The sequence below is a fragment of the Diachasmimorpha longicaudata genome, chromosome 2, assembly GCF_034640455.1.
Source record: "Diachasmimorpha longicaudata isolate KC_UGA_2023 chromosome 2, iyDiaLong2, whole genome shotgun sequence".
Taxonomy (NCBI): domain Eukaryota; kingdom Metazoa; phylum Arthropoda; class Insecta; order Hymenoptera; family Braconidae; genus Diachasmimorpha; species Diachasmimorpha longicaudata.
Genome location: NC_087226.1, coordinates 10,521,128 through 10,546,319, shown reverse-complemented (window position 1 = coordinate 10,546,319; position 25,192 = coordinate 10,521,128). Strand labels below are relative to the sequence as shown.

Genomic DNA, 25,192 nt, shown 5'->3' with positions numbered 1-25,192 from the left:
AAATGTTGGAATTGAAAGGGGGTGTTGTAGCAGTAAGCGGGGAAAACAAATTTTACGTATGGTTTTCACTCGTCAGTCTCCATCACTCGAGCCCACCAACTCTGTACAATATATTTTCCATCATTTTATATGCTTCTCCACGTCCATTTCTACGCTTTCTAGTTATTCGAGGGAAGATATTTATTCGCAACGGAATAGAAGAGGATGCTATTGGAGATGAAAAAGCGAATGAAAGTATATTTCCACGGTTTGAAATGAAAAATATATATATTCTCATATTAATGGAATTTATTCGCAATAGAAATATCTGCCCTTTGTGTAACACCAACACTAAAGATTTTATTTTTATCACTGCATTCATAATGCAGTTTATGAGAGTTGATAATTTATGAAAGCCCTCAGGGGTGTTCTTCCAACTTTTTGATCGTTGTTGAATCACTTCGCAAGTCGATATGGAGATGCCTCTTCGGTTTTCTCCCCTTTCTCTCGCCCATCCAAATATTCCAATAATTTTAAAAAAGCCTCAAGTTATTCGAAGACTTCAATTTTGCAGTTTATGATGTACATTTATATTTTAAAAATATGTCTCAAGGGGAAATGCTATTCTAATTAATTTTAGAAAGATAAGAAAATCTATTTTTAATATTTTTAGAATAATTTTTACTCTCAAATAATTTAACAATTCAATTCAATTGATTTTATGGATCATCATATTAATTGTGTAATAGTTAATGCACACATTTATTCACATTTCAATTAAAATTGTCGACAATGTATGAATAAACAAAAAGCAATGATGCGATTGTCATTATTTGGATGGGGATTGACTCATTCACGTGTACCCTCTCCCCTCATCGAGATTAAATGACCGGAAATTACAATATTTATAGGGGATTTGTTCGTAAATGACTCCACCTGAAGAAGTCTAATAAGGCGATACGGATGCGATGCCCGTTCCTGCACAGGACGTAATGGATTTATTACCCTGGCATCAATCCAAATTTTCCTGCCCCTGATACCACCCCATGGTCCATCCCCCGAAAAGTTTTTTTTTTTCGCCTCTCACGTGGGCGTGAAACAATGAGGCAGCAAGAAATACTAAAGAAAAATGGATTAAAATGTCCTAAATAATCTCAACAGTCAACCCTCATATACTCAATCACTCGGAAGTAAATACCATTTCAATTGACATATGTATATCATGCCTCATTTAATTATCAGGAATGATAACTGAAGATGTGAAGACACCTGGGACGATCATACAATTCCTTTATCATTTCATTTCCCTGCTGAATTATAAATTCATAAAGAATCCTAAAAGTGACCTCAAAAAATTATGAATATACAATTTGTCGATACCTCAACTCGGAAGGAAAATTCCAGAAAGATGTCTCAAAGATTCAGGAACCATCCCCTTTCCCCCAAATCCACAATCACACCAAGAGTGCAACGACATTGCCCGCACAGTGACAGAGTCTCCGGTTGCGGAGAAATGCGAGTGGTGAGGAAGGAAATCGGTTACGGTAAGAATGAGAGGGCGAGAGGGGAGGAGGTCTCTCCCGACTGGCGGAAGGAAGCGGGAACAGGGCCGAGAGGGAGTGATACCACCAATAGCGCCAGCGCCTAGAGCCAAAGCTATTGCTTCAACAGAGTGAAAGCGAACAACAAAGGCCCAAGACTCTCCTTTTCCAAAAGAGGGGGGGACAAGTGAATGCATGAGAACCGGTGAGAGGGTGAGTACGAATGAGGGAAGAACAAGTGCTGTATCGATGTACAGAGAGACGAAAAAGTAATGCCCATATCAACGAGACATATAATACTGGAGTGAGTCGCTTGTGCGTCTCGAATGCTGTGAGAAAAAAAAAATGAGAATAAACAAAAAAGTAAAGAATATTCCTTGTTGTTGTTGTTGTTGTTTTTTGTCACTCCCCTTTATTCTCATTCTTTTTCATTCTCCTTGTCACTCGTGTATACACGTCTATGCACGAAGTCTGCATTCCAGTCTCGATGCTCTACACCACTTCGATATTTCTTTCACAAGATTTTCCATTCTCTTTTCCACCTCCTCTGCGCTTTATTCTTATCATTATTATTATTTTTTTTTTACGTTTTAGCATCTTCGTGTCATTGTCGTTGAAGGCAATTTTAAAGAGAGGAGAAACTCCAGTCGGCATTGTCATGGTCGCGAATTCACTCGTATACATTCTATCGTGATCATGATGGTTGTTGGACGGGATGGGAATGGTAGAGGTGCGAACAGCAGTTGTTCTTCGGTTCTCGTAACAGCTTCTGTTGGTACCACTACGCGTATTGAACGTGATATAAAGGAAGCGAGAATGAGATGAAGGATAAGAAGAGAGAAAAGAAGGAAATAAAGAGGAAGTGAGTTTTCAAAAGTGATCGTTTGATAGGAGAACCAGGTGGCTGGAGGGAAAATGAATGGAATTTTCTACGAGTTTTCCGAGTTCAATCGAGATTTAATCCATTGTACTTTGCAATTATTCAGGGATAAACTTTGTCAGGTTTGGATAGGGAGGATAACGAAATTTTTAATGTTGTTTTCAATGAAATTTATTTGCTATTGAATTCAATTAAAAATTCATTGATAATAAATTAATTGAAAAATGTTGTATCATTATGAATTATCACTCTTTAATTATAGATTCGAGTCAATAAGGAATTGTCTTATCATTGAAATTTGAAAACATTTCCAGATAAAGAACTAGCAAATTTTAGAAAAAATAAATGAAACTGTGAATTAAATGGACAAAAATCGTAGCGCATGGAAAAAAAAATTCAAGAGATTCTCAAAGAACAAATGTTATGCCATGAAACTTCCAATTTGTTCTCTCAGTCAACAGTGTCCACTCAAAGTCAGCATTTTTTTTTCTCACTGTCCCTCCCTCATTCTAATTAAATTGCTATAAAGTCTCCATGAACGCGCATATCCTGCACCTGTCCTAATAAAAGAAAACGAAGAGGCGAGAAAAAAAAAAAGAATAAGAAATGGGTGGGAAAAGGACGTCGAGTAAAACTACGTAATTTGTATTCTAGTCGGTGTTGGTGGGTAGCTCACTACCAACATGAGCATAAGGCGCCAACTCAGGGAACCGTGAATGCCCCCTATTTCACGTCTAAAGTGGATGTATACCCATCAAAAAAGGCGGCGAGCTAACAAGAAAATATGGAGATGCGTCTGGGACATCAGTGTCGCACGATGGTGTGAGTAGCTCCATTGATAAGGTATACATATCACCGAGATCGATAAGACACCTCCAAGGAGCATCCTCCAGTCGCCGGTTGAATCTCCAATGTACTTATTCGAATAAACAGACTTACGAGAAAATTCTATAATGATGAAGAAGCTTCGTAATCTCTCAAACCTCACACCAATCTTCATAAAAAAAAAAAATTGATCCAAGCGATGGTGATGATAAATCTTTTCTCTTATCGTTGGTAAAACTATTACTTCCCTCGACTGGCTAACAAATCTATCTTTCACGGTTTGACAATTATTACATCATACCGATCATCAATGATGTCACAGAGAAATTTGAAAAAAAAAAATTCTCTTCGTATGTGCCTTCGAAGGGCAATATCTCACTAGTACAATTTGAATGAATCAAAACACCTATCAAAGATCCTAAAAATATTTCACCCAGAAATTAATTTGCATTTGACGTTGCTTTTGACTTATTATGATTTACCGTAATTTTTCTCCCATTTTAATACTTCATCGATGAGTTTATTCGACAGTTGATTCTGAACGTGTGCATGACGTCTACCCCACACACATATCTACATATATTCCCAACCCACAAGCGTGACGTCATGGCGCGGTCCCGATTTAATGAGATTCCCCAGCTCCAGCCACGTGAGCGTGAAATTGCAAATAAAATTTTTTCACACTGCACGATGGATTAATAGTTGTCACACGACACTGTAATAAATTAATCTTAACAATTTTTTTTTTTCATCTCAACTTAATTTCGCGTCTTTATCGGAATAGGAGAGATAATGCCGGGGGAGAAACAAACGTAACGTTTTTTTTTTTTGTTCTTTCGGTGATATCTTTTTGCGAGAGTTCGCTATCGAGTCTATTTCTCAACTGCAAGCTCCCTACCTCTCCCTCTCCTTCCATCCCCTATACCGAGTCTTTTACCCTTCAGGGCACTACTCCCCGTGTGGTATATAACGTCGGGCCAAAGAGGAAGCTGGGCGTCGTGAATTCGCCCGACAATCGCGTCTGGCTTAGCTCCAAAGGAGTTTGGATGGAAACTCCTTACTTTTCCCTTAACTTTCACCAATCTTATGTTTCGTGGGTTAGGAAAAGGGCCAACCAATTTTCTACTGCTCGTTTTATCATCGATTTTTACTGTATGGTGATTTTAGTTCGTGATTGATACTATTTGAGGGGTTAACGACTCGTAGAGTCGTATCAACAAATATTTGCCAACACTGGGAAGTTAAATATAAATAATAATGAGTTGTCGTTGAAAAAAAAATGGGAATATGGTACTAGAAAATTGGTGAATTGACATTATTTGGCTAGTACATATCAGCTTTTAAAATGATCAATTCAATTTAAATAATAATGAGTTGCCATTGGAAAAATCAGGACATTAACTCTACGCTTCAGTCGTTTTAACGTTCAAATAAATTCAATTATTTTAATTAAAAAAAGAAAAATCCTCAAAAGGGCTCAGGAGATTTGTAATACTTTCCACTGAACAATTCTCGTCCCTACACACCCTGAAGCCATGTGAAAATGAGCGAAGAATAAGAAATAAATCCATATTTACCCAGCCATTGTTACTCAGTAGAGAAGGGTCTCATGACAGTGCGAAACAATGCTAAAATTAGTTCAAGAACTCCAGTGGTACTAATTCAGGTATCCGTAATTGCCACCTGTTTTTTACGAGGTAGAGAGCTAGTGCTCTTCCGGCAAGGTGTGCCTCGGGTGTGTGTATGCACTGGTCTCAAACGCACGTGAGAGAGTGAGTGGGAGAGAGAGAGGGTGAGAAGAAGGTAGGGGATTGATGAAGAGGGACGACATGGCAAAACGGAAGATAGTGAGAATCCCTAAGTGTCTAGGTACTCTCTACCTGTCACCAACGAAATAAGCCGCACCTTAACTCTCGCGTATTCTCAGAGGAGTCAATGGAGCACGATGACACTTTGAAGCCCTAACTCTATCGAAACCACTTACTAATGGCGAAAATTTCCTGCAAGAGGACATTCTTCAAACTCGATAATGCAAAATTATTGTCCATTGAATTGATAGAAAATTGTCGAACTGAGTAATTGAGATGAAATTTCGAGAAATGCTTTCAAATTAAAAAGAATTGAATCTAATGAAGATTTGACTAAATTCCAAAAATTACCATAGAAAACTATAATCTAAAAACCGTAATATTTTTTTAAACATCTGATTTTTTTACAGAACAAGGAACAAAATATGAAGCTCATCGTCTCATCTTTCATTTGAAAATCTCCAATGGCGAATAATGATATTTAATGAATGGAAAAAGAAGAAAAAATTAATGCAGCTAATTTATTACCCATTAAAAATCTATAAAAACTGTTATATATTCCTGCCAACCATCCCCCATTATTTTCCTAAAATTGACCGCTGAGATATTGATTGGAAAAGATAATTAAAATGGGGAAAAGGTAAACCGAAAGAGAAAGAGGAAGCTGTCAACGTTCCGTGACAAGGATTGTACGAATATGGAAGGAGAATAAAATATCAATATTCGAAACACCGAGGAATACCTATATCGTATTCTCGAAATGGATATCCATTTCGCCTATACATTCACACACACATATACACATATCACGTCCATACGTGTGTACCCTATGTTAACAATGAAAAAAGCAAGGTGGACAAGTGCATTCACCTCACACTCTCTACCCAACAGTCGTATTCGCGTCAGAGAGTACTGGCAGGAGAGGAAACTTGCAGAGTACCAGCCCGGGCGCTATTTCGCATTCAGTGTCACAGACATGTTGCTCACCTGCATACGGTACCACTGGGTTGAGCTTTTTCCACGACTCCTAGGGTCACCCGCGTACGAAAAAAAAAATTTCAACTTTATTTTCAGACTTTTAAGGCTCCCAAGACAATACGGACTAAAAGTTTGCCCCTAGGTTTTCCCCCCCAAAAAATTATGAATTACTTAATTTATTGCATTATTTTTTATTTTCAACTTAATGGGAGCAATTACTTAGGCATTTGAAAAAATAAGTTACTTCTCCCTGAGTATGAATAATTAAAACATAGGGTGAGGGAAAACAATGGGGTCAACTGACAATTTTCTATCCGCAAGAAATCGAAGGACCAATGAATTTTAAAATTAAATCCAATGAATCGACCTGATGAGTGATTCAGTTGACTGCTCTAGGCTGATATGGTTCATCACTCTCAATAATTGAAGCAAAGAATACGAGGGACAAGAGCGTAGAGGTAATGTGTCTGTGTTAACTCTCTCGCTCACACACCTTTAACAAATGCCCGTCATCTAATGAAATCCAAGAAATAATTTCGCCTCATTAAACTCATTTCTTTCACTCTCCTCACTCACATCTCACCCTGTTAAATCCAATAACTGCGTTTAGTTAAATTTACGGCACTCGTGTCCTTCATTATCAATTTATCTTGATTTTTTTTTATTCCCATAAAAAAATTTAAACAACAAAATAAAGGAGTTTGAATTATTTACTCGGCACTCGAGTACAGCATAAACTTCAAGACTCATTAATTAGCCTGTTTAAGAGAAATTATAATAAATGTCGGAATGAATTTGACCGCATAACCGACAATTTCAACCCCGGAAACTTATCCGAGTCAATTAGATATCCTCACCCCGTGAATTCTATATTCCTTAACGCTAATTGCATCGTAGAGAGGGATTTTAGTGTGTAATGCGTTTGGGAGGACTGTGTGGTTATGGGCATATGTCGCGCCTAGATTGGACGCACAGGTGCACCGATGCACGTCCGATTACGTGTTTCGATCCCAAAGCGGATAGCCTATTCCCGCTTCACTCCTAATACCCAGGTTTACTCTCCTTCTCTCTCCCTCTCTCTACCTATCGTGAATTTAGCCTCTCTCACGCCATCAGAATGTTGGGTCAGAGTCTTTAGAACAATTAAACCCCGCGGTATTATTTCCCCTCTACACGTCGGATTTTCAGATGTACGGTTTGTCGCACGCGAACTATGCACCACTGAATTTAATCGTCTGTTCGAAATATTGAGGAATGATTTTACGGGGGTGTCTTCAATAGCCCTTATGGCGGGGCGAGGGGTACGATTTAGCCGAATTATGTCAATTTTTAAAGAGCACAAAAACACTTTGGAGAAGACATTGAAAAATATACAGTAATCAAGATTTTGCCGTCGATTATTCTGTGTAATTTAATAGAGAAGAATCAAATTTGAAAGAAATTTCGAGAAATCGTTAATGAAAATTGTAATTTCATGATTTTTAGCCATAGTTAAGTTCAAATTTTCATTTTTCAATCCGTAAAAAAACAAAAATGCGAGACTTTCACCCTGTGGTTATCGAATTATCGTGAATAAAAGAATGAGAGAATTTCGATTCTCTCGATGAGAGTGCAGTTACCAAATCTATCCGATAAAATCAATAGAATAAGCATTTAACCGATACTGCATTCCTCTGTCTATCACTAGCCAACTCCGCGGTTGAGTCCTACCAGAATTGATGGACTATTATCGCTAATAGATTTCTCATTTTCGTTAGAGACAATTGCCCAAAGTAAATCAGAGATATTGGAGTATTTCTCATGTCCTCCTGTACCAAGAAAAACCGAGAACAATGAAGAATTGTTTCCGTTGTGAGCTCGGCAATATTTTTCCCGCTGATAAACGTCATTTTTCTCACCCTCGATATCTATTTTGCACTTGTCTTTGTTCACCCACTGCACGTGCAACAATTCTCCCCGCATAGCTTCGAAATAAAGACGTGAAGCCGAAGCTATTGGAAAATTTCATTTACTCTCTTCAACATGAGCAAATCAATTATTTACAATCATTTTTTTCGCTGTTGCAAAAAAAAATTGCTCCATAGATCTTGTATTTGATTTGAAGAAAACAAATGAAATTTCACTCCAAGTCGAAAATTTGTCAATTTACGCTAATTTTCAAATGAAAATAAATTGTTGCCGTTAAAATTTTCTAGCAATTTTCTAAAGATTCCAAAAGTTTTTGTCTAAATGTATCAATTTTTAATAATAAAACTTCATCAAGATTTCCGGAGAGAATTTTCACCAGTGAAATATTATATTCCACTGTTGAAACCGCATATAATATTAAAATATTCTCAATTATTTTATATACTCCTGAAATCGTTCTAACGAATTGAAATTCTACGAATTCTCTCAGACGGCGCCAGTTACCTAAGCCCATTGTCCGAGGCCCCTTAACGTAAACAAACAAATGAAGTCACAACGACTCACCTCTAACATCCTGCGATATCCACAGTACAGCCAGGACGATCATCAGCATTGACGTCATCGTCGACGCACCACTGGGCCTGAGTTGGAGCTTCATCATCAACGTGTTCTCCCGATCTCCTTAATTCCACAGAGCCATTAACTCCCAAATCACTCTGGCCAAACTAACACACACAAACACACAACACCAATGTTACTACCCCTACCTCTCACCAAAAAAAAACCGAAACAATTGTTCTACCCGACTAGAGACTTTTTCCCCCCGAAATTGCGATGATAGACGTCAATTTTGATACGCGCGTGGGGCGTTTCCGAAACTCGATAGCGTTGACCCCGGAACAAAATTGACGTCACGAGTTCCAATATTTCAGCCGTTTACATATATATCATCGCACCTCACTCCTCCACATCGAGCAAGGACATTTATCACTCTTTCCCCGCACAACAATGTATTTTCTTTCAATTCACCCTTCTTTTTATTCACTCGAGTCACTCAGCTATGCGCACCGTAGCCAGTTTAATCAGGAAACCGGAGTTGGTGAGTTTCTCGATGCACACACAGCAGTCTCTCGCGCACTTTTATTTTCACGTTCAGAAGAAAAAAAAAATGATAATCCGTGGTCACGTATTGCCGAGTGGGCGTATTTACACAATCTCGAGAGGCTCACCGGCCTGTTATTAGGCTTTACAGATAGAATTTAACGCACTCACCGCGAAGTCCAGCTGACAAAAACACTTCTGTATCACCCACTGATGCTCGAGTCCCTCATGCCCATAAACGAGTAGAAAATGCACCGAGGACTTGCGATTTTAGCGATAAATCCGGTGATCTCACCCCCCTTTTTTTTTTTCACGAGAAAAAGCGGGCGCGTCACGCACTAGAATCGATCCAACGTAGGGTTCACGTGTCGCTAAGTGGCGCGTGTTAGTTTTTCACCGCTATTGTAACCCTAAAGTTGCGATCCTGCCTGAGGATCATTGACTCGAATAGCCAGGTATCCGCTACACCAGCCCACGAATCATTATCACACGATCATGGCCATTGCCAATTGTCCACTGATATTCACAGGCTACTTTTCCACGAAATAAAACTCAAAAAGGGACGAATATAACAAAGAACTCAGGGAGGGGTGGGAAAATTCACGACACGTTGTGTTTACAGTATCAATACTCACTGACGAACAAAACAAACAGTCTGTATTGACGGTGTACCGGTGTGGTGTACCATACTGCTGAGGCCTCAAAAATTCACGCAATAAAATTGACTGGCGTATATGAAGTACCTCGTTCGTCGAAGGAACAGACGCGTGTGTGCCTCACGACCGGGAGGGAGCAGTCAGCAATGAGAGGCTGGGGTGGGGAGGCCTCTGCCCCCGCAGAGATCGACGGAGATTCACGAGTTCGGCCGAAGCTCAACGAGCACGCGCAACCAGCATCCCAACCCCTGGGTCCATCGACATGGGTCGAGGCTCTACGGTTCCTCTGTCCTCTGCCGCCGGTCGTACTGCTGGTGCCGCTGTTCGCCCGATACTCCATTCCCTCTCACTCACACTCGCTCCTGACGCGCGTCACTGTTTATTTCGTTTTTTTTTCCCCTGGGTTTTTTTTTCTCTAGTTCTCTCCAATGCCAGGTCAACACTGCGTCCCGCAGGAGCTTTTCGGTGGAATATTACGGGACCCTTAATGACATTGCTGGAGATGGCTCTCTTTCTCTCTTGCTCCCGGTGACCCGTAAACGATACTACACTTACGTCTGACGACTACGAATTGCTCGACATCCTTGTGCCTCTTCGCCATTTTTCCAATGGTATAACAGCGCCACTGGACCCCACCGTGGGCCAATTAAAAAGTTTTATCTTCACGCGGTTGTGTGCATTTCATTTCAGGAGTGGGTATTCTCGCGATTGAGATGATGAGGGGATCGGGAGAATATTATGGACCCGGTTATGCGTGTAAATAGCACTTGAACTATTCCGAGGTTTTTAACAGGCGATGATGGGTGAATTGAGGGGTTGAGATTATTTTCAGGGCGATGATTATAGATACTTGAGAGGTAGAATTATCGTTGCACTAAATACTGGCTTACGTTTATGAACACTAGCGCCACTGCGGTTGCGACACTGTGCTTCTGTTCTTCACTAACGATTATCGATCGTCAAATGATCGATTATGAGTATTACATAATCGATTATCTCCATGAAATCGGCCGTGTTCGATTAGGGTATGATATGATATATGTTGGGAAAAAAATTTTTTTTGGGCTATGTGAACTGCCGATGATGTGTCCGTCACGAGCGCTGGAAAAATGTTCCCCGTGTCCTTCGTTAAATACCTCTACTTGTCCTTGAAGTACGACTAATGTTTGATATCCCACACATTCAGCACTCCACTCGGGAATTCACCTCCTAATGCACTTAGCACTGCCCATCACAGCAGGCATTTCATCCATTAATCTCAATTCATGATAAAGAGTTATCTTGGAGGTAGTCCGAATGGGGTTTTTCGGGGTCAAAGAATTGAATATTCGAGGCGGAATGCATTTCCGCAATGGCCTTCCCAGGGAGAACAATAGCTTGAAAGTTCTCTTTCAATATTTATTCGGGCCCAGGATGAGCTTATACTCGTGAGCGAGAGCCGTGAAAACGATCCCTCCTTTCCACTATTCTCCATCCCCTTTCAACCCCCCCTTCTATTGCTCGGTGCATACCCTATTGCGACCGTCTTTCCTACGACGTAGTTATAACCTCAAGCGCGGATTTGTATTCGCATTATAGTCGTAGCGAAAGAGAACGGTTGGAAAAGCAAGCAACGCGCTCCTCGCGGGGCTGTCAGGGTGGTGCGGGAATGGCTGAGGGTGGTAGGAGGCGGGGGATCCACCGTACTTCTTCTCTCAGCCTTCGGAGTTGAGCTATCCCGACTGGCGATAGGGCAATCATCTGGGGAAGGGCGGGGGATGTAAGACTGTAAGTGTAGCAGTTTCCCCCCTTCGATTCTAGTCACGTTAAGATCTTCTAGAGAATGAGTAATTTATCGACGATTTCAATAAAATCTTGCTGTCGGGGGGAACTTGATTGGATTGGAGGACTTTATCGATTTTTATGAGGAAAAGAGGTGGCTGATATGATTGAGTTTATATTGCGAGGTGCATAAATTATATGGGATACTGAATGTCGGAGAAAGATGTAATACGAGGATTGATTTGAAGGATGTGGTGGGACAATTCATTTGTTATATTGTCATGGATCCAATATGTTTTACCGATATTCATAAACGTCTCTCTACTTAACCCCTAGATTTGCCATTTTCGTTGGGTTAGAAATTATGGTATGGCTTCTTTAATTTATTTACAACGATCCTTTTTCAATTTGCGCTAGTTTAACTCTGATGATTTTGGTATCACGACTCCAATTAAATGAAATTGCATTACGGGCATACTAACAATTTAATTAGGTGATTCCGGGGCACCATGAAATGATTCTCACCGTTGAACCACGTGAAATCTCAATTTTCAGCGTTGAGTCTCGTTAAATGAGATCAACGAGATCAAACATGTTGCACTCAAAATATATGCTGGAAGGATTCCGCTCTGATAATGTGCGTGTAAGCACGATGAGTTGAAACATCCGATCAATCTCAATAATTTCGATGTCAGTTATTTATCATTGCATCACTGTTCACGGGGATATCATGGGATGTTGTGTAGTGGTACGCTTCAAGTGGGCAAAATTTAATATGTCGATGATGGCCGAGTGCTGGCGCATAACTTTGTCAGAATTGTGTGATGGAGAGGGATAATAAGCGAACTATGGTCGAGAGTGGGGGATGAACTGATAAAGAAGGAGTAATTGGAAGGGGTGGAGAAGATTAAACAGAACCAGATGATTCCCTATTCGATATAATTCAAATTTTCGATGATTAACGAATAATTCAGCGACGGATTTATGGGGCATTATTGACGCTTGTCACATCATGGAATTGGAATTCGTAGACAATGAACCCCCGCTGAAAATTGGTAGTTAAATTTTCCCCTCGATTTGACAAACATACATTTACAGAAAGACATTTATAGAAATTGAAAATCCCGCAATATAAAAATTGCTCTTCTAAGCACTTTTATATGTTGAGTTTATAGCTAGTGGGGCTTCCCTGAGAGTGTAAAATGAAAAATCCTCTCGAGGCTTTTACTGATGGGTTTTTCCCAAATAGGGGTTTTTCCCACAGGTACATCTAGCGGGGTCAAACTGAAGAGCCGAGCGGTGGTTCAGGGGATGAAAATTATATTGCCCTGTTGGGTCCATATTAGCCCTAGGTCTAACTACTATCTACCGTTAGTTCAGAGTCAATCTCCGTATCGTGGCGTGCCTCTCGGCTGTGTAGGATGAAAAGGGTCTTCTAATTATAATTTTGAAGCTATTCAAAATATTCCAAAGGGTTTCATCATTTTATCCTCATAATTCAATGCATCGTCCCGATTTAGCTGACAACCACAGTTGTCGACGTCTGAATATTTGGGAGCATTTGTTGGTATTGATTGCTGAATTTGAATCATCGTCGCCTCCGAAACATTTAACCCTTTTAAATTTTTCTTGTTAATACGTGACATCCCTCGAATTCTTCTGTCAGTGTGCGGTGTGTTGGCAGTGGCGAATGAAATGTCTCAATACAGATAGTTATCGTCAAGTGTTCTCGCGTGCCAATGACGCATTTGAGTCTGACCCACCTTCCGTTAACCCACTCACACCCCCTATCATCCTCGCCTCGCACGTCGAATAATCACCTGTAAAGCCCCAGGTCCCCCGTTATTCGGCACTACGTCATAGGATATGTCGTAACGTTCATGTTCACTCCGAAGCTTGTTGCGACGAGCAACTTTGGGGCTTGTGCATATTCCTAAATCAGTCGGGGCCGTGGCTCTGTGGCCGACGTTGACGCTTGGTTCGTGTTGCCAAGGCTTGTTATACTATCCCTGAGTGTGCATGTATACAAAACCAACGTTCATTCGAGTGAGGCCGACGCACTCCAATGTTAAAGCCCCTCCTCCCATACACACCAACTTGTCTCACTCTCTCTCTCACTTTACTCACTCAGTACTATACACTAGTTTGTACACGACCTGGGACGAATCGATATTTTCCTCGTACGTGTCTCTGGACGGTAATAACTGACCTCAACGCTTGTATACGTTTGATAGGATGTACACTGACAACGTATAACGTTATGGAAGAATGGTTTATCGTTTCACCCACTACAACTCATCATCTGCGGGTATCATCTGGGAAATAATTACCCTTCGAATTGATTGGCGTTTTTTGAAAGCAGTTTTTTCATTAAATCAAAAAACACTCGCTGGAGGGACGAGTGGAAAATTGCTTTCATCACAACGTAATCAATTTTTTTCTTGCTGATACATGCAAAAGATGATGAGAATAAATTGAAAATTTGTTTTTGCAAAATTTCTCGAAAAATTACTCACCAACTATGGAAAATTCCTTGAAAATCCACCGCAATCTGTAATCGAAATAAAGATAATTGAACTAACAATGTATAATTGCACTGAAATTGACAGTTAATAATTGCAATGAAAAATTAATTAGTAAGGAATTCCCAGGCATATCAACCGAAATATTACGGAAAAAATACAAAACTTTATTTATGAAAAGAAAAATCCAGTTTTTAGAAGCCTTTCACAATAAACAGGAGTCAGACTCCATCAATTATTCAGAAAAACATGAAATTATGTTCCGCGAAAGCTGAAGGAATAAAAACTTCAAACAACGCGTGACCTAATATTTTCCTAATCTCTTTGAGGCGCCATCACATCAGAATACGTGAAAAATGGATGAAGCATGTACTGGATATTTTCAATTCAATTTGTAATTGTTTTACCTTCAGCTATAACTCCATCAGAAATATTCCCATCTATCCGTGCCGTAGTAGAACGAGTAGTCGAGCTATACGTGCAGTGAACCCAGGCATTGGCGATCATGTCATCGTCCGCTCAGAGTGAAATACCACTAGGTTGTGTTGTTAACATGTATAAAATTTTCGTGGTGCATTGGAAATAATGTCGGTCGTCCCAATACTTGATTTAATCTCTCTCCAATTATTTTATGCAAAGGACGTTGGATATTTGGGTGAATGATAGGTGTATTCTGAAACCAAGATAATCAGTTAGAAAAAAATTGATGTTGGAATAATATATGAGATAATCGTACTGGATTAATTTGCATTGTCAAATTAATATTAATCGGTGCTCAGATAATTTTCATCATTTAATGGATATTATCATAGTGTTAAAAAATCCAAAGTCCACACAATAGAATTCTTCTATCAGTATACAAATAAAACATAAAAACAGCCAAAAGACTTTCGAATGAAAGAAATTGAGTGAAAGCATTTACGGTTTATTCTTGCGAAACGTTCCTGCACTGGGTAAAGTCGAATGAAAAGAGAGCTTGTGGTGCTGTGTCGGGTCGTCAGATAATGTGTAAATCTCGAGGTACACTTGAAGAAAATTGCGGTGTCAAACCATTAACTTCAAGGGGTGTTTTGTGAAAAGAGATAAACATGAAACAACGATAATTGTCTCGAACAAAGTAATTTGCTTTGACTTTCATGAAGCAAGAATTTCAATTTTAATTGGAAAAAAAAAAATTCAATGCTGATGGATTGTATTTTGTCGAAGCCATATCGATCCGCAGTCACTGGTCGTAGTCACTTGATCCTGGATTTTAGCCAAGTTGGTTGATTGGAGTGTGCACATCTACCCCGAGCGACACATCTTGGACACTGTGAAAGATCGCTCGCTATTCTTGGCCAACGCTGATGTCAGCACGATAGCCATCATCGTTTGCCACGTAGTTAACGATTTCTGGACGCCTCCTTCCAATAAATGTCTTCAAACTTTTCGGAATCGTTAGGGGGTTACAAGACGTGGAAAATTTTCCCCCGATTTTTCAAATATTATTATTTTACACTCTGAAGAATATTGGGAGCTGAAATACGAAGTCTTGAGGCCAAAGACCGCGTGACGATATGAGGAATAGAATATTATGGAGGAATGAATAAATTACTTCATGAAAAATAGCAATATCATTATAAAATGAGTCGGGATTATTCTCTGTTAATAATCTTGATTTTTCCTGGTACGAGATACACAGGGCGATACGTTTTGAACTATGAGGAATATCGGACGCGGAAATATGGAGGGTCCAGAGAAAATAAAAAAAATGACAAATAATGATTACGGTAGAACAAATAAATTATCTCATGCAAAATAATTAAATTATCATGGCCAAAATACTCAGCACTATCCTCATTACACAGTCCGCAATTTGCTTTCTCCAATATAATTATAAAAACCACTATCACAACCCCATTAAAATCATATTTTCAATGGTTGAAAGAACAGGGAAAAAATGGCTGATAAAATATAAAAGCTCGTATTGAATTCTCGACTTCGGAACATCGACGACCAATAAATGTCTTCAAACATTTGGGGACTGTTAGTAGACAACAAGAGAAGTAAAATCTTCTCCAAAGGCGACGAGTGAAGAGTGCATGATAAACAGCCAAAATACCCACGATTATTCTCATTAAACAGTTCTCAATTTCTTTCTTCGGTATCAGTATGAAAACCACTATTCCATTAGAATGAGATTTTGAATGGTAGAATAAACAGGGTAAAAACCGCTGAGGCAATGTGAATGCAGCACTCGTAGTGGCTTTTGTATCAGCACTAACCTCACAAAGCCCCCAAATGAAGGCCAATTATACAAATACAATTCCATACTTGAGTCCGCGAGTGAGAATTTATTATTTTGAAAACACTCCCAGTTATCCTATTTCAACTATTAATTCCTTGACAATGAGGTTATAATACTTATCCAACATTTCTCATTCGTATTACCTCGTCAATTGTTCCAGGCTTCATTAGTATTGGCTATATCACTGTGACCATTCACTGTTTTACCAATTGGACGCCTCGATTCTTCCTCATCCCATCTGGAAAACTTTGCGACGAGAACAGCGTAAGGATGATCGAAATTGGAAATAATTGGCTAGGCTACCTCCATCCAACGATGGACGGGGGATTGAAGTTCCTTGGCAATAGGTCACGCTCTCCTACTGGTAACTCCATCGATTTTACTGCCTCGGATATTATGAGGATGCTCGATGAATAAAATCCTTGGAACAATAAATCTATCAACGAAACGTGTATATATGGATGAACGAGTGCTGAGGACAGTTTTATACGTGGATTGAATGGAGGAGTTACTGAATAAACTCACCACGATCTTCTACGTGATTTTCGAATCTCATTTTCGTAGAGGATTTAACCGCTGCCGGTTGGGGGGGATGTATTGGAAAACTCAATAAAATGTCCAAAATTTAGATAACTTACTCGTGACTCTGCGGTGAGACGCAGTTCAACTACTAAAAGTGAAGACGCCATATTGTTGAAACATGAAGCCTCCCCCACCAAAATGGAGTTCTTCTTGGAAATAAAAAATTGAAAATAGTCAAGAAAAATATATGAAGCAGTATATGCAAACATTGCTTCAATTTGGAAAAAAATGTGAGTTTTTGGGGGAATAAAATCGGGAAAATCGTTAACAGTGATACTGTACGACTGCAAACAGTGTACGCTGAACGACTGAAAAAAATTGGTGAGATATTTTTATCCAAAAAAGAAATAATCCAATCACGATTAACTCCATCGTGCACGGAATAGTTAATGGATTTTATTCAGATAAGCTTCAATATTTCAAAGGAACGCGAAATGAAATAATTTTTTTTTTCATTTCGGAATTATCAAATATTCCAATAGATTGAACGACCGAATGCAGACCAAACAACAAATTTTACAGGCTTCCTGAATTTGCTGATGAATAAATACAAAGGGATGGAATTCCATATCCAACGCGTAGAAATAAACATTGCAAGGTTTTCCACGCATTTATCAATTTTCAGAGTTCCCAACAATAAAATCAGCCATGATTCGAAATGCATGAAGCGTTAAAAATGCAGCAACCAATGCGCTATAAAATCTATATTGCAAGTCCATCCTATGATATTCCATTTATCAATACACTAGAAAATTTCCATTATATGATTTTTTTGGCCAAAAATTCAGGAAAAAATTTTCCCTGCAACGTTTCCATGAAAAATATCGCCGTAAAAACGTACTGAAACTTGATCCTCATGTAATTGCAACATAATTTAATTGCAACATCAAAAAACTGTAAAGAGAGCTGTTGCAAGACATGCAAAATTTCAGTCACGAAGTGAGCTGATAAGACAAACTTCTGAGCCTAATATCTTAAATTAAGCCGTCCTCAAGATACTAGTTCGCACAGTGTAAGTTTCCAATTATAACATGCAATTAAAATTTCTCGATTTTAATTACTGTAAAGTCGGGCCACCTCACCTATATCTACTTTCGAATTATCATAATCCTTAGAGTACTCAAACCATTGGAACATAGCCATCTACCCGCCATCGTTCAAACCAGTCATTAATCGCCTTACCGAACAACCGTTGGTAAAGTCTAATCCGGCTTTATTTCCGTACCGTCGTGTATATTAGCAAATTACGTCAGAAATTTCAATATTATTATTGCAAAAATTTAGTGCCATGTACGAAATTTTTGTTCGAGAAATTATTAAATAATTTAATATGATTTCATTTTTTATTGATTTATGTGATCATGAGACCTTCGGTCGCTCCTAAAGTAATTGTAACTGAATTGTTAGATAATTTATGTTTGGATTATGGATGAAGAAAAGGTTATTCCATTGAAAATGGTATTTTCAATTGAGGAAATTGAGTGATACCAGACCTGAATATTGCTTTACATAATATTATATATTTTACGAAAAATCATTAATAATTCAATAACATTCAACAAGGTTCATTGCATGCATAAGGCACTTGTTTCAATACTCAACTAATTGCTCTTGGACCTATCCATGTACAACATGTTCCCTCCATACAAATACGATAACAAAATTACATACTTCTCATTGGAAATTGAATTCTTCAGACGAACGAATGAACTTCCAAATCCAACTCAGTATTTTATCTGGGAAGACAAGACTGTCTCGCAATCTAAGTTATTAATTATCAGTCATTGAAAGCCATCAACATGATTTTATATGAAAATAATCGGAGGTCGTTTTGACCTTCCAACTTTATCGAAAGTACCTCCATCCAAATGGTTAAGAAACATCCTTAAATCATCATCGACAATCATAAATTAGGAAAATGTTATTTGTGAAGTTCAGGCAATGTTAGCTTGGAAGATCGACGATCTATTGCTTGGGGGGTGAGGACAGACGTCTGTTCGCCTGATATGGATTTTGCAGGAGTCGTGGGGAGCACTCGATCACACGTAACAGAAGGGCATCGATGTACTCCTCGAGATCTGCCAGACGTTTTCTTTTATCAATCACTTCACTCTGAAGTTTCAGCGTTAACTCAATGAGATCCTGAAGGCAAAAATGATTAGCTTCATTAGAAACCTCATGTTTTTTTTTTTAAAGAGCAATTTCACAACTTGAATTATTTTGAAGTATTTTTACTCTCATTTAAATATTGCAAAATCCATCCATAGTTTTTATTTTCCTCAGAAATATGGAAATTGAGCAATCGATTGCGTGGAACATGATTTGCCTTAGACCTAGGGATTTTTTTTCCAAGAAGAATGATGACAAATTATTTGAAAAAACAAAACAAACTAATAGATAAAAATATAATTGAATTTGAATGATTGAAGTACCTCTCTGGTTTTCCCCTCGAATTGTTGAAGTACCTCGAGCGGAAGCCGACTCTTGCCTCCCATATTATTCTTCATACCGTCCTCGCCACCAATAATTATCCTCTCAGAGGATAGTTGTTCGTCAGTGAAATCTTTTCCTTTATTCTCCTTATCCTTCTTCTTATCTTTCTTTGATGGCTTATCCTCCTTGGGACTTTTCATGTATTTATCTTCTCTGCGATTGGGACTTTTATCTCTTATAAAGTATTTATCATCCTTTGAATTTCTCTCTTTAAGTTTATCATCCTTTGGCCGCTTTGAAGTGATTATTTCACGTGGTGCAGGACTCGGTGGCTCTGGGGTATCACGATATCTTGACGTTGGGGATGGGGATGCTGACGGGGATTTCTCACTTGGTTCCTCTATCACGATCTTTGGATTTGTCTTGTTATCCCATCTGTAATTCGGTAAACACTTCTTTTATGACGATTCATTTCTACTCAATATTTTTTTGAAACATAACCAGTCAATAATCAGCAACAAATAAATACCTTTTGAGAACATTGTTCCCCTGTATTCCATAAAGCTTCCTTCCCCACTCATCCTGGTCACGTTCGTCAATCCTTGGAGAGGAGGAATTCAATGGGGATGTGATCCTCGGTGGTTTATTGGGTGCAACATTGATTGGCGCTGGTGGTGGTGTGTTGGGCTCAGTTGTCACGCGAGAGAATGAATTCTGCGAATTATTCGAGTTCGTCGAGAACGTCGGTGTGATAGTACTCGACACTGGTGCATTCAGAGACGATGCGGAACTCTTGTGTGACAGATCATCAAACTGAAAGTAGTAAACTCATTTCATGATGGTTTTATCAGCAAATGGCAAATTTATTGACCGTAATAAAAAAATATTAACGACGTTATGGTGGAGGTATTTTCCACTTCTGTTTTTAGAGTGATTATTACTGAATCTTACAGTAAACTCATCATCGTCCTCGCTGATGACTCCAGGATCAGCCTCACCAGGCTCCTGTCTCGAGGGCCTAATTTGGTGCTCCTCAACCTCATCAAACTCGTCCTTATCCAATTTATTTTTACTCTTTCCTTTGACACGATTACCAATGGATTTTGCTAATTTTTTCAATCCTTTTCGCTTCTCCAAGCTACCGATACTCAATAAACTACCCCCGATTGATTGGGCTGCTGTTGATAGTTGTCCCAGTGAACTTTTGTGCCGCTCTTTTCTCGTTAAATCTGTTAGACTACCAGCTTTCACGATAAATCCAATTTTAACCTCCAGTGCTCCACGGTCCTTCGTATTCTCCTTTCCTGGTTTACACTCGAGGGTGTACCTGTTGACAATATCAATGGGCTGTAAAGGTCTCTGGGTGCGTCGGGATTAGATGTCGGTTTTATGGAGGCATAAGATCGTTATATGAGACCCACACCTGGGGCTAATTGCGGGTGGAAGAGAATTGTAAAAGTTGATGAAGTTATAACGCGCTTAATCGAGGATCAAATGAATTTATGAGAATATTTAGAGAACACTGCTAGAGAAAGTTGTCATTTCACGGACAATTGGGTATCAATTCTTAGGAAAGTGATAATGAAATACACTTAAAGATTGTGAGATCGCACAGTTCAATATTAATTAAAAATTCCAGAATAAATTTCCCAGAATCCTATGAATTTTTATCGAATAATTAAACTGACTTTTTTTTATTGTAAAAATCTTTAATGAGCACATACCACCTATTCCGCGGCCTTTCGTAGACATCGAAGCTGGCCAGTGGCACGCTAATCATCCCCAAAAATTCATCAACCCCGAGAAAATTTCTGTGCAATGCTGTCAGTACAATTTCCGCTTTGTTCCCCTGGGATGGTATTTGAAGCTCGCACTCTTCGTGCCACTCGACATTCTCCGGTGCTTTTTCCTTCACCGACGTCTGATACTTCTCTTTACCAAGTGCTATCGTCACGAAACAGTCGTTTGTCTCTGTGAAATCGAAAGTAAGAAACGTGGAATGGACCCAATAACGAGACTATCCAACTGAGGAAAAGCATTTTGATTCTTCGTAGTATTTCCCAGTCGTTACTGTCATCACAGGTGTCTGAATCAATTTATATTTAAAAAAACAGCTAGCTCACATGGGGAATTTATTTTAACAAGGAGAGGATAAAAATATACAGACCCGAGAAGGTTTATATAGGAATATATTAATAGAATCAATTTATCTGAATGAATAAATAAATTCACAGTTAATCGATGAATACCATTCTATTTTTTACGTAATAAAACTCTGGAGAACTTTATTTAATTCATCATGTGAATCATCGACCAACCATCGAATTTTATTATTCGTCGACTGAATTTGAAGAACAAGAGGTCAAGTGGATGGGTGAGTTATCAACATTAATGGTGTCGTGTTACTATTCGCCATTATCAGAAAAACTCAGCAAATATTTTCGAATTACGAGCCACACAATCATGGCCGTAGAAATTTGATGAGTTTAGCAAATTCACAATTAATCTCCATCATTTCCATCGCCACGGTCATGATTCTACTTGAAACTTGACTCCTACAAGGGGGGAAAATTGTGTTACTCAATGCGGTACACACGATGGAGAAGTCAAGCCCACGCGATGTACGAAAGTTTTCCCATTATAGCCATCAATTTGGTTTCATCTCCTCATTAGGCGTCTACAGTCATCTCTCCCTGTTGTCACCGCAGGGCATGAGCGCATTATAATTTTCATCAGGTGAGACAGCACAAGCATAACAATTTCTCATAAATTTAACCCATGAACCTCGCAAAGTAAAACAATAATAAATGTAATTCGCAAAAAATTTGTATAAAAAATTTACTTACGATGCTTTCCCTTGGTCAACAATCCTTTCGCTCTCTGAACTAGAAAAAAAAGAGAAAAGACCAGTTAATCCCACATATCAAGTAGTGCAATAACGCATGAAGTTACTGGGTGCACTGAATGCCAATAATTAATCATTTAATAATTACGAGTCACGACAATTCACGACGAACGCCAATCACGACATCCTGTTGCTGTTTGATTCGATCCATTCGATGCGTATCGTATATTTTATAAACTAAAATTACGTGTGTCATCTAACAGATGACAAACATCGAATCCCATCCACAGGAAATCGCAGGAAATTTATGGAAGGATTTGTGCTTGGCAAAGATTCCGGTAATTTATTTTAATTCGTAAAAACATGTTGACAAAAACAATTTCCCTCAATTATTATTCGTTCCATATTCCAGTTGATATTTTCCATTTTTCTTGGGGGAAAGGCCAACAGTACGTGACTTCTACGCTGATGCACACGTTGAGTGCGTCTCTGGTATGTCGTTCGCACCCATCAAGATTTTTCCATTCCCCGTTTCTCTCCTTTTTTTTTCTGTTCATTTTTGCCTCTCCCCTCGCTACATTCGTTTTCATTCTTCCCTCCATTATTTTTCGACACGCGTACGCACAGGGTGATTCAATGATAATTTTGTGGGGAATAAATACAATATGTAAATTGAAATAATTTGTGAGAATATTCTCCACAGGGACGGGCTATTTATCCTCGAGTGGATTCACCTCGGGGAAGATACATCGCATTCGAGTTATTTTTTTTTCTCTTCTCGTGTGAAGATGGTTGAGGTACGTATACTACAAGAAGAAAACGTGCTCTCGTTCGTGTTACAAAGGGGAAATCGACGATCCGGTTTCCCTAGCTGTTCAATCTCCCCATTTTCACCTGCACGAGAAATTTATTGAATTGAGTGGAAACAGTGATTGGAATTAAAACATTTGGGCATTCGTTTTCTCCAATTTGGGCCTTTTCAGTTTCTTAAATTAAGTTTTATGATGTTTTGTTTATGTTTCATGCGAACATTGCTTCCTTAGTTATTGTGCACACCTTAAGGGTGATTGACATGTCTATTGTTAAATTACCCTGCCAGGAATGCTCTTCACCGCCCTAAATGAAAAATAAAAAAAACCCACGACAACTTCTTCCTCAATTCCTTCAATAACCCATCAACAACTCTCCACGATGACTGTACAACTCGGTGTCGTCGTACGTAACGGGTTAGTTGGCTTCCGAGGCAATATACAAAGAGACAAAGTGACCCGAGGGGAGTTGGCACGTTGACGCGATTTTCTAAATCCAGAAGACCACCGTAGTATGTCCCCCAACCCCATTGTTTCCATCAGTGAGCAAATTAACCGAGATACGAGAATGATTGAATTTGATGTGTGTGGGCAGTGAAAAAAAAATAGATCATTGAATCCACATGTTCGTGAAGCATGTTCACTTACGGTACATTGACTGAGCTGACCTACCTATCCACTTTATCAACGCCTCGCACTGCCCTTTCCCCGGTAGCAATGGTGCTTCGATAATCATCATCATCCCTCTCTCAAAATTAAATTGTTAGAGAGTTCAAGGTCGCTGACATCATGACAACCCATTACCCCCTCCCACCAGCTAATGTCTTTTTCATCATTAAAACGTCGAGAAAAGCGTCAAGAGAATTATCCAATGACGACAGCCTACCTGTTACTTGTACATGTGTTGGACTCCACATTTTTCAACGACGAATATTATTTTCTCGATGGCATTAGAAAACTCGGGGAATTTTTTTATCTCCTTCCTTTTGTCCCCCAAGTCACTCTCCTATCGTCGATTTACACTAGATCCCACGCCTGCTGCACAGGTATTTATCACTCATCCGCTGACGCATCACAATTTCGCACCTTTGGAACTGTTGGCAAACAGTCGGTGGCTATTCCCCTGAACTTTTGGTACCTCAACTATTTTTACTTGTTTACTGTGTTCTCAGGAACCCAGGGGGGATGTGTTTATTTGGAAGTAATCGGTGTAATGACAGGTAATGTAGGGATGCGACACCTAGTGGAACCGTGAAGCTCCGTGGATCACGGACAACTATTTCCACATGCCATGTATCGTCTTTCTTCGGTACCTTGCGCGGTTTCTACCCATTTTACATTCATGTTCAGGTTGAAAATGCCAGTACGCAGCTCTGCTCGCGCAGCGCCACTTCCACTCGACACTTCAGGGACGTAACGTTGAGATTCTGAAGCCTCTGCCTTTGGTTCATCGATAATTGTGTTGGAGGGAATCTTGGTATATTGTCCGTATCAGGTGCTCTGAAACGATCGATTAATGGAAATAGTCGGAAAGTCGAGGGAATATGACCCTTTATTTTTGATCTGTGATGTCATGATGCTGATGTGGTGTGATATCTGGACGCCTCGCAGTAGAGGGACGCCAAGACCTGTGACAATGGATTTCAATCTCGAGATAAGGAGATCGACGCTGTACGCAAATTGCCAAATGGAGCGAGATAACTTAGTAATTATGCCTGGAACGCAAGGTCATGGATTTGTGGGTAAGATTCGAAGAAATTTACCTGAGTCTGGTGAGTCTGACAATGAGTCAATCATTATACCTGCATGAGCAACGCAGATGAGTAACGGCCATCGCCATTTATTGTGGCTTTGGCGGGAAAATTCTTGGAGGCAATTTTTTATTCCCTCCGAATAAAATTCAATGTAATTAGGAATTTCTCAACGACAGGAATTTACACGTTGGGAATTCCTGGAAATTCCTGGGTTGTCCTTGAAATGGAGATTAAAAAAAAAACATGTTCACGGAATATCATATTTATAATCATGGTTATTCCCAATTGCAATTTTTTCTGGATGATTCGAGGAACGTATGCTATTGAAGCATTAACCACTGCCCTCAGACACAATCATTTCCATAATCGTTAAGTATCGTGAACATGCGTTAATTAACTATTGCAGAAAGTCCTCGCGACAATAATCTCTCTCGTTAGCGCCCCCGTTAATCAAATCCTCATAATCTCATCAATGGAAACGAGATCAATCTCCCATTATCGATGAATATCATGATCTCAATTG

General features: G+C 39.3%; 2 protein-coding genes and 1 long non-coding RNA gene across 9 annotated transcripts in view; all 3 read right to left on the bottom strand.

Annotated features, from left to right (window-relative positions):
• LOC135172797 (nephrin) overlaps positions 1-10,545 on the bottom strand; it is a 115,691-nt gene extending 105,146 nt beyond the window's left edge. For 2 of the 6 annotated variants that reach the window (XM_064139174.1, XM_064139179.1), the window contains exon 1: positions 8,484-10,545. In XM_064139174.1, coding sequence (XP_063995244.1) covers positions 8,484-8,580 — 97 coding nt within the window. In that variant the 5' untranslated portion in view covers positions 8,581-10,545. The remainder of the gene's footprint in view (positions 1-8,483) is intronic. The other 4 variants (XM_064139175.1, XM_064139176.1, XM_064139173.1 and 1 more) reach the window with 2 other exon arrangements.
• Positions 10,546-13,977: 3,432 nt separating this feature from the next.
• LOC135172816 (uncharacterized) lies at positions 13,978-16,922 on the bottom strand. Of its 2 annotated transcripts, XR_010301179.1 has the most exons (4): positions 16,772-16,922; positions 16,390-16,682; positions 14,367-14,632; positions 13,978-13,988 (listed from the first exon to the last, which is right to left on the bottom strand). It is a non-coding gene; the product is annotated as an uncharacterized LOC135172816 (long non-coding RNA). The 2 variants fall into 2 exon arrangements; XR_010301178.1 differs by lacking the exon at positions 13,978-13,988 and having other exon boundaries at positions 14,156-14,632.
• Positions 16,923-18,328: 1,406 nt separating this feature from the next.
• On the bottom strand, positions 18,329-24,238 carry LOC135159733 (rab11 family-interacting protein 2). Its single transcript, XM_064115737.1, has 7 exons — positions 23,802-24,238; positions 22,108-22,146; positions 20,986-21,232; positions 20,213-20,588; positions 19,791-20,074; positions 19,261-19,696; positions 18,329-18,970 (listed from the first exon to the last, which is right to left on the bottom strand). The coding sequence occupies exons 1-7, from the start codon at positions 23,830-23,832 to the stop codon at positions 18,794-18,796; spliced, it is 1,590 nt and encodes a 529-aa protein (XP_063971807.1). The 5' UTR covers positions 23,833-24,238; the 3' UTR covers positions 18,329-18,793.
• Between the last annotated feature and the right edge of the window lie 954 nt (positions 24,239-25,192).

Excerpts from the sequence above, each read along its gene's own strand:
- LOC135159733 (XM_064115737.1), bottom strand. The coding sequence starts at position 23,832 with ATGTGGAGTCCAACACATGTACAAGTAACAG. Across the intron at positions 21,233-22,107 it reads GTTGACCAAGGGAAAGCATC|AGACAAACGACTGTTTCGTG; the intron begins GTAAGTAAATTT and ends TCGATTTCACAG. Across the intron at positions 19,697-19,790 it reads GGGAACAATGTTCTCAAAAG|ATGGGATAACAAGACAAATC; the intron begins GTATTTATTTGT and ends ACCGAATTACAG.